This window comes from Seriola lalandi, unplaced genomic scaffold (genome assembly GCF_002814215.2).
Source record: "Seriola lalandi dorsalis isolate HSWRI2012SDOR001 ecotype SW California unplaced genomic scaffold, Sedor1 jcf7180002054682, whole genome shotgun sequence".
Classification (NCBI taxonomy): domain Eukaryota; kingdom Metazoa; phylum Chordata; class Actinopteri; order Carangiformes; family Carangidae; genus Seriola; species Seriola lalandi.
Window position 1 is genome coordinate 3047782 of NW_019525235.1, and position 9678 is coordinate 3057459.

The following is a 9678-nucleotide window of genomic DNA, read 5'->3' on the forward strand; positions in this document are numbered from 1 at the left end:
CAGCACTTGTCTCTTCGGGATGTATGAAGAGTGTTTTTGGCTTTACACATCAGGTCCAAACTGTTTGAACAGCAGCATTTGGGTATAATATTTTTCAACCAGAATATCCACCCTCAGACACTGGATTTCCTATTTGTTTTAGCAGTGCTGCTCTGCTGCTGACCTTGTCCTTAGATTTCTGCAGAGAGTGAATGCAAAACAATTCATTTTGCGTTTGGGTCTTTAAAATCCTGAAGGTTGTGTTACTGAGTGAAATCATATTTCATATCTACTGTGTAATTTCTTTTATAGATGTATTGTATTGTTTATGTATGAACTGTTCATATTTAATGAACTGGATATGGTGTCCAAGAGTGTACCAAGGACATGCATTGTGGTAGGGTTTTCCCTTTGAGTAAATACATAATGCACGATCCAAAGTTGGACCTTTCACTTGCATGTATAAGCACAACTTGGAGGACTGGTATCAAACTATGATCTTTGTATGGTGTTGAGGTAATATAACTCTTTAAAAATCCATATCACATTGAAGTTGTTTCTCATATACATATATTTTGAATTTTACTTTACTCACATCTATAGGTACTTCCACTGGAGGGACTGGTTTTTAAACTGATGACTGACTGGGCAGAAGTTCAGTGCTCTCCATAAAGTACTCTATTCAGATACTGATAAGTTGGACTGGACTGGACCTCCAACTGTGGGAGTACTCAGAAGACGTTGATGTATAGCTGCTACACAAGCTTTGGTTATCATTTACTCAAAAAATAAGTTTAAACTTTTTTGACCATCCAAAATAATGTATAAACCTACATGCAGTTTCACTCAAGAGCTGTCAAGACAGAAGACTGTCGCCATCCCTCCAAAACCCAACACACTACAGCAACGGTTTGTGTCTGCTATCTTTAGGCAATTGTGGGTACTGCAAGTAATCACAAATTACACATGTATGTACGTATGTATGCATATTTAGTTGTATATTAGCTGTAGTAAGTGTTTTATCAGTTCATTGTGTATGTGTGTGTGTGTGTTCATCTATAATCACATTATAAATGAACAATTGTGCTAATATAGCCTACTCTTTAGTGGCAAAAAATAATTGTCAAAAAAAAACTTTGACTCGTATACCATATACACTCACTTGTCAGTTTATTAGGAACCTAGCTAAAAGTAATGCAATCTAATACAACAGTCTTGCAATAAATCCTCCATTCATGACGATTATAATGTTCATTTCGTGTTGAAACTGTGTTGATTTAATTGTATATTCACTTTGGAGGCTGCAGCTTGTGGTGCTGTTGCTGTAAACTGAATGTTTGTATTAAATAGACACATGCTGAAAAAAAGATTCAGACATTCATCATGTCCACTCTTCCATCCAAAATATAATTTAACTTTTTAGAAATATGTCAATAAAATTTAAGTACTTCAGACTTTAAAAAGTGCACTGGACAAGCCATGACAAATCCACTCCTGTTCATGGTGGACTCAATTACCCATCAAACAATGCAAGATGGGAGTGTGTGCAATACCATACAAACTTAACTATAAAGGTTTAAGGCACTTTTCTAAATCTCACACTTCAGGGACATTGTAGATGAGTAAATGTCATTTTCTAAATGCAACACCTTGAATTTTAAAGATTGCAAGGTGTCAAATGAACTCATACAACCCAAAAAGATAAAGTATATTGCACCACATTGTTACTGTAAACACAATTCACGTTTTTGGCATTGTCAGATCCGGAGACAAGGCATGAGGTGCACTGCAATAATTAAACACTGAACACATAGACACAGAAAATAAGTTAGATCAAAAAAGTCACACAAATAACGCTCAAACCCCATGTCAAATACAGTGTAACCTCACTCAGCTTTGGCAACAGAGAAACACAATATATCTCTTCCAGTTTTGGGCTTAGAGTTTAAAAATATATTGTTGTACCATGACAGACATCTGATTTACACCTGATACGCGATACTGATATGATGACACTTTATGTGTTGATATTGACAACAGGCAGTGGTGGGAAGGCAGGTTGTGCTAAAGCCTAAACAGAAATACCTACAGTGTGGATTTTTTTCTCCAGACACAAAGTTGTCCATTTGCACTTATTTTTCAGCTTGATTCATGTGAGGATTTCACATGACACAACCACTTAATACCTCAGATTTAGTAAAACACCTGAGGAACTGTGATCCCAGCAAATATCAAGAGTTTTTCAAAAACAAACAATCAGGGAAACAAAGTCCCAAGAATAATACTTCAGAAAACTGTTCTCTACGAAAGCTGTTTGATGAAATACTGTGCAACTACATTGTCACAAAAATGAGAACAGCGTGCAGCTACTTCACTTCAGTGCAACCACTGAAGTATCTGCATCAATCATCACAGTTATGGTAAAATAAAACGTAAATGTCACTGGTATAAACCAGACACGATGATATTGCACTGAGTTAAACCGTTAAGATTTGGCTTTATCTTGATTGTCACATTCTTCTGAGGTCTAACCCAACAATCTTAAAATGATTCTGGTTTTCTAAGACTCAAGTCTGGACTATCCCGGTTCTTGAAAATCCTCAGGCCTCATTAAGCTGAGGCCCGTCCCTGAGTCATTTGAAGATTTGATGGATGACTGTAAAGCACCACTACCATCTGTTGGTGAAACTGCTCCATTATCTTTTGTTTTGAAATAAATTACATAAAATAATGGCAGGACAATGCCTATCAGGAGCATGGCGACTACAGCGTTCCACCATTGGATTCCCCAGTCTGCACCGTGACTGGTCAGGCCCCGTCGTCTGAAACCAAACCTTTGCTCTTTTTCTGAGTTATCCAAGAAATCCTCATCTTGATCATTCGTAGTCTGAATTAGTTTCTCAATGTCATTATCCACCTCGATTAGAAAGTCTGTGACCTCCTGTAGATGTGGTTGGGATCTGGCTCTGTCCTGAGGCCTGACTGGTGTGGTGGATGAATGTGGCATCTCTTCTTGAAGGTCACTTGGGTCTGTGTAAGTCTCAGTTAAAAAGCTGTGTTTCTGAACTGGTATTTTGATAGATGTCAGTGCAAATAAATCTTGCTCCTGCATAAGGTTGTTCACCCGCTTTATATCTGCCACCTGTGGGTAGAAATGGGAATGAAGGAACATTAATGTCAATACAGTACATTTATTAAAACACTGAGGGGGATCACCAACACAAGAAATTATTAAAAAATAAACAAATAAATGTTTACCTTACACCCATATTGTAGTGCAAGCTTGTTAAGATTGTCACCTTCTAACACCTTCCGCTCCAGCAGCTGTACGTTTCTCAGTCTGTCCTGCTCCTGCTCCAGGACAACCCGCGGCCTCATCTCCATGACACTGAGCTCCTCATCATCTGAAGATACGGCTGACTCATTTGGCCTCCTCTTGAACATATACACATGGCCATCTGCGCTGGCATGGACATCCACCGGGGCCTGGAAAGCCCGTGGAACATGCTCGCCCCGCCGCATAATGACACCCAAGCCTGTCGGGAATATCCCAATTCCAACAGTCAGTTTTTTATTTTTTATTTAACAACTAACACAGAAATATATATAATATATATATATATATATATATAATATATAATAAATAAATATATATATATATAATTTTATATATTTCAATTTAAAAATGTTTTGTAATGCATATTTAAATAGGCACTTGAGACTCTCAGTTGCATCTCACCTGTAAACTCAGTTTTGGCATACTCAGTGCAAGACTAAAATTATTTTCATTATTGATTTATATGCCAGTTATTTGACTAATTATTCACAATATCACAGAGTCCAAGGATATGTCTTCAAATGTTTTGTTTTACCAGCACAGCAAAATTCTGAAAAGGATTTTAGTTTACAATGATATAAACCAGAGAGAAGCTGCAAGTCCTCACATTGGAGTTTTTTTCCCCATAGCTAAATACACTTTATAAAACAGATTCACCTAAATCTTAATGCCAGTGCTAACTAACAATGTTTAGTGGGTTGACAGGACTGATGCATTCACAGGAGAATTTCAGTGACTCATGCTCAGCAGAGGAAAAAAAAGAAATTCAACTGCACTTCACTTCGCCAGGATTCTATTTTACCCCCCTTTTATTTCATGTACCCTTGTTATCAATAAAGTGTTGCCACGGTTAACTTTCACAATGTGTGAATCTAACAGTAGTTTATTATTGGAAAACCATACTATTAATGCCACATAACCCAAACAAACCACACCGACAGCTCCCTTTTGCGAAGAGTCTCAGTGGCTGTTCGGTCCGCGTCTCAATAACTTTTACACGATCCAAAGCAAATGTTACCTCCACCTAAATTAGTTATGTGGTTGACTATTAACCTCGGATTCCACCTGAAACATTTAATTGAATTCAATTTAAGCTTACAGTTACGTTTACATGTTGACAAGTAAAGTTGTAGGAGGACGGAGCAAAACAAGGAGCACTTGAAGGGAGCACTAACGTTAGCTAACATGCTAATGTAGCTAACAGCAGCAAGTTAGCTTTAGCTCTTGCATGTGTTAACCCCACTGTCGGCACCGTGGCAGAAAGCAAGTCAGCAAACTGCTTTACTCCGGCTTCAGCTACGCTTAGCTCATGTGTTTGAGATCACATAAATAAACGCTACTAACATGAAACACAGTTTCACAGACTTTTTAAACTCAGACGGCGCTGTTTCCATCCAGTTACCTTATCCAAATGCTTTAGCAACAGTAATGCAAGCCACCGCCGTCCCACGGCAGTCCGTCCCAGCTTGGCTTTCTAACATTACAACAGCCAGCGGTGTTAGTGGCTACTGGGTTAGCTTACTTCTTCTTCTTTGTACCTTCTGTAAAACAAATTGGCATAGACGGGATTTGCCCTACCGCCACCTACTGCTCTACAAATGACACAACATTGACAACAATAAATGATTTTTATTTCTAAAGAACTTTATCAAAAATGTTCAGTTAAATGCTAATGATGATGCTCTTTTATTTTTTATTGTTGTTTGGTTCTGTTGTGGTCATCTGCTGTGTTTGATATATTCATGGGCAGTTTATTAAACTAAAACTAAGGCAGTGTAATACAGCGGTTCTGCAATACACCATACCTTCATGAAGTTTACAATTGAAATAATTTTCATAGATTGTGTGAAATTGTGTCAATTCAACTGTATGATAAGATTGGAGGCTGTAGTTTGTTAAGCTGTTGAACTGTATTGTATTATACTAACAGGCATCTGTAGCCTATTATTTTGTCCACCCTATTTATATCAATGAGGGCAGGCTAAATAATAGAAGTGCCTCTCTGTATAATGCAATAAAGTTCAACAGCACCATAGACGACATCCTCCAAAACGATCAGTATGTTGAATCAGCAGCTCTCTAAAACAGTTTCAACAAAAGCTGAACATTATAACCTTCATAAGGAGGATTTATTGTAGAGCTGTTGTATTAGGCTGCATAGCTAGGTTGAGCTAGATGGACCTAATAAACTGACAACTGAATGTTTGCTAGTGTGGATACACACTGTAGGTAAAGGTTTTCCCACATATGTGACAATACCTATTCACATTCAGATGCCAAACCACTGAAAATGACTTTTTAAATTCTGACTTTGGCCACTGTTGTACCATTTGTGACTTTTCTGATTTGTACATAGAGCACAGTTCCTGTATGTATAGGAAAATTAAATGTGTTTGAAAGCATGTAGGACTTCAGAGCACAAGATCTCAGAGAATTTAATGATGTGCCCAACATTTTTTGGTATGGCTTACAGCTCTGCACTAAAATTGACCTAGTACACCATCACTTCTCAAAATCTACAACTTATAACTGATGCTGTATAATATAAAAATAGCATATGAGAATTCCTTTCTTACTTTATACACTAATTGAAATTTAGCAACTTTCTTACAATATTGGTGAAGACAGCAACAGTATTTAGCCTGGGATGAGAGGAAGCTAGAATGTGAATATTGGTTCCTGTGTCTCAAGGGAAAGAACAAGAGGCATAAAGGTCTGTAATGGTGGGACATTCTTAAACCACTAGATGGGGCTATTGATCTTTCACGTCACTTCATCAGAGTTGCTTATCAGATCAGAGAAACTGATGCTGAACCATTTTTGCAAGGGGCAAAGCATTATTTCCTACTTTGTTATTTATTGCTATTGTTAACAGGTATGGGATTATCAGTTTGGTAGTTTATCCCAAAAAAATGACAGCAATGTTGAATCACCTGGTGGATGCCATCACAAAAATAGATACCATATATGAGCACTCTTGTCTGCAATCTGTACCACATCCTGCATGGTGAACACTATCAGGAAGAAAGGTATGAGCCAGCATATAGCCTTCCCAATCAATAAAAAACATTTAATCAGCTCAATTACTGCACTAAACTCCAGGGTGAGCTGAAACAACTGTCAGCACTATGTGGTTATTCTGGCCGTTGTACAACAGGTTTTTACCCTGTGAAAAACTTTGACCATAGCAATTTCCTCCACTATAGCTTAAAGTTTATTTAGATTGAAAGTCACCAGGAGTAAAACTCCAGAGTCCAGCTCATGAAAACATGTCTGTTTTTCCTTCTTCAGCTGCCTCTTAGAGAATCTCCCCCATGTTCTACTAGAGGAGAGGTCTTTATCTCAGTGTATTACAAAAATTAGATATAACAAACCAACAGCAGCTCATGTTATCCTGGGACATCCATGGTTATCCATCTTGCAGCTAGCATGCAAAAAATATGTTATCCCATGTAAGACACATGAAAGGGCATTACTCTTCCACTACCACCTTCCAAAGACACGAAGGAAAAGCTGTTTGTGAACTGTCTAGGTTACATATACACTAAAACACTGTATATATATATATATACATATACACTGTTCTGCAGTAATGATCTGAAACCCCATGTTACTAAAAGGTATGCGCTAACAGACTGAAATCGATTAAAAATAGTTGGAGTAACATCCAAAAATTGATTCCAAATCAAGGCTACAAATAAATACATACCACACTGAAAAAAATTACACTGAATTACAAATGACTTATAATTGAATGTCTCTTGTTAAGACAGAATAAACTATAAAAACAACACAGGGTAATATAGACATATAGGAGGTGAATTTTTAAAATGCCTCCTCTGTCCTCCACAGTTGTTGAAGTTCGTGCGTCTTTGCGTACCTTGCGTACCTTGCGTACCTTGCGTACCTTGCGTACCTTGCGTACCTTGCGTACCTTGCAGCGTGAGAAACGTCCCGCCTGATTGGTCAATTCTGAACAGCCCGCATTAATTTAAATGAATGTAGTTGCTGATCCTTCCATGACATACACAACTTTAGTTTACATAAAGGGGACTCTGGGCCTAATTTAAATATGAGGCGGACATGAAAATGACCAGTACTTTGAAATGTATGTCCTTAAGGGGTTTGAGACAGTGCTTAACTTGGACTAGTCTCTTATGCCTTGCCAATCAGTCTCCTGAAACACCTGTATGCTGAGGCCTTGTTGGCACACAGAGGCGGAGCGGTGGGCCGGTCGAGAAATGGTAAGCAAATTACGATTTATAGTCTTAAAACGTTGCCTATAAACGTAGGCGTGTCTTATATTGAAATGTTCCCCTAATTAGAGAGCAGAAATATAACTTCAATCGATAACTTCATGGCTAACCAAGCTAAATATGGAGTGACATTAGTCAAGATAAGCTAGCCTTATCATAAGAAAAATGCTAGCTTATTTTAAGATACTGCTAACTTACCTTAGTTTAACTTTAGCCAACAGAAAATGTTTTTTTTTTTTTTTTTTTTTTTTAATCATTGTGGGGAAAAATTAAGTAAAACGTGATTTTGTTGTTGACCTGACTGGGTGCACAGGGGTATTCCTACTGTATGAAACTATAAAGGTGTCATTTCAACAATGCAAGGCAAAAAGATTATAAATCTCATAAAGCATTCTTATATATGAAACATTCGCCCTCCCAAGATTTTTAAAGTTTCTCTTATGCAGAGTGGGGATGTCCTGAAAACAGTCTGTTTTCACTCGGTTAATACTAAATATCTGTCAATATTGCATTAAAATTGGTGTAGGAGTTAAATGCTTTACATCTAAAGAGCTCCACTTTGATAGTTTCCCGTAATATTGTGTATGTGACATGCAGTATTTTACAGTTTAATATTGTTTACAGGATTTAGACTCACAATGCTGTTTGTTTCTTTTGTGTCTTAATGGCACAATCACAGCTTGGCATTTTTACAGCTGATGTATTGTGACAAACAAAGGATTGGAAATGGATCAGGGTTGATATAATTAATACTGATCCATCAAAAGATGGATCAGATAGAAGATCTCATGTAGCCGATCAGTGGACCACTGGCTCCCAACTAGCCTTGGTCTCCACATATCTCCTTAGATATTAGGCCATGTCCCACACATTGGCCAACTTAAAAACCATTCAATTTTATTTGAATCTTATATTCTTTATTTTTGAACTCTTCATTATACAGCACACTGATGTTTAAAAACTGAGGTAAATTGTCTTGTCATGTTGTTTTTGTTTGGCTTTGTTGTGGAGTTAGCTAGATTTCTTCCAGTCTGTGCTTATAGAAGGAAAAACTTCAGAGTGAACCAGAATAATATGCAAGGCTGTTGTTGAAGAAAAGTAGAAGAAGCTACTATTTGGGAGCTGTGTTAGTTAGTTGGTACTGTAAAGTATACACTTTACAAAAAAGTATACACTTAACAGTACCAACTACTACTACTTGTTGTGCTGCAGCTCACTGTGCAGTGGTAAACAGTGCCTCATAGTAATAGTGCTGTGCCAGAAACATGCTACAGTTCAAAATAAGGTTGACCTAATAGTAAATAAATTAAGCATGCATGTGCATGACATTAATATTGATGCTCTCCTATGGTCTAAACAGGTGCAGTATCAGAAGGAAAAAGATAAAAAGCCATGCAGGGAGAGAAGACTGAACAGGTGAGAATTTAGACTGAACTTAATTTTATTAAACATGACAATTATTTGTGATTTGTCTAATCATTGCACAGTACGTCTTTTTTGGTAATTTGCATTAAGTGCACAAACAAAATATAAAAGTATGAAATTGTTGTTGTCAAAACAGGCATCAGAGTTTCAGATGGAGAAAGAGAGCACCTGGGGCAGAAAGACAGAGGTGATGAGGTAAGTTGTATTGTTGACACACAGACCATGATATTGGTTTAGTAGTTGGTGTTATTGTGGAACGTTTTTCGCATGGCTCATTGAACTGTGCCATAACCAGTCTACAAAGAGTCAAGAAAGCACCTTTTCATTGGCAGCTTTTCAAGCTGTTGTAGTTGTTTGTGCTAGAGACAGGGTGACACAGAGACTGCAAGTGAGAGGTTGGACACAGAGTGCAATACTATAAGAGTGACCAGATGCCCTGTTTAAATTTTAATTATCCATACTGTTTGGCATTTGTCTCTTGTCAGTGATGTTTTTTGTCCTAACTGAATAGGAATTATGATATAATGACCTTAAAATGTGGAAATCTTTGTGGAATGTAACACCAAGGCCGACTTAAGGCCACATCAGTGTATAAGGGACAAGATAGATCTGTGTTCTGAATGGTAAAGAATCTCTTCTGTGTATCGGTGGGGTTTGTGTGTGGAGTTTATGACCATGTTG

General features: G+C 37.5%; 1 protein-coding gene across 1 annotated transcript; it reads right to left on the minus strand.

The window, feature by feature from the left end:
* Positions 1–1132: 1132 nt before the first annotated feature.
* lysmd4 (LysM, putative peptidoglycan-binding, domain containing 4) lies at positions 1133–4844 on the minus strand. The gene is made up of 3 exons (XM_023422454.2): positions 4719–4844; positions 3238–3515; positions 1133–3121 (listed from the first exon to the last, which is right to left on the minus strand). The coding sequence occupies exons 2-3, from the start codon at positions 3499–3501 to the stop codon at positions 2558–2560; spliced, it is 828 nt and encodes a 275-aa protein (XP_023278222.1). The 5' UTR covers positions 3502–3515; positions 4719–4844; the 3' UTR covers positions 1133–2557.
* Between the last annotated feature and the right edge of the window lie 4834 nt (positions 4845–9678).

What these genes read in the sequence shown, in the direction of transcription:
- lysmd4 (XM_023422454.2), bottom strand. Translation starts at nt 3,501, where the DNA reads ATGCGGCGGGGCGAGCATGTTCCACGGGCTTTCCAGGCCCCGGTGGAT. An exon ending in CACTACAATATGGGTGTAAG is followed by an intron (nt 3,122 to 3,237) that starts GTAAACATTTAT and finishes TTCTACCCACAG; the next exon opens with GTGGCAGATATAAAGCGGGT.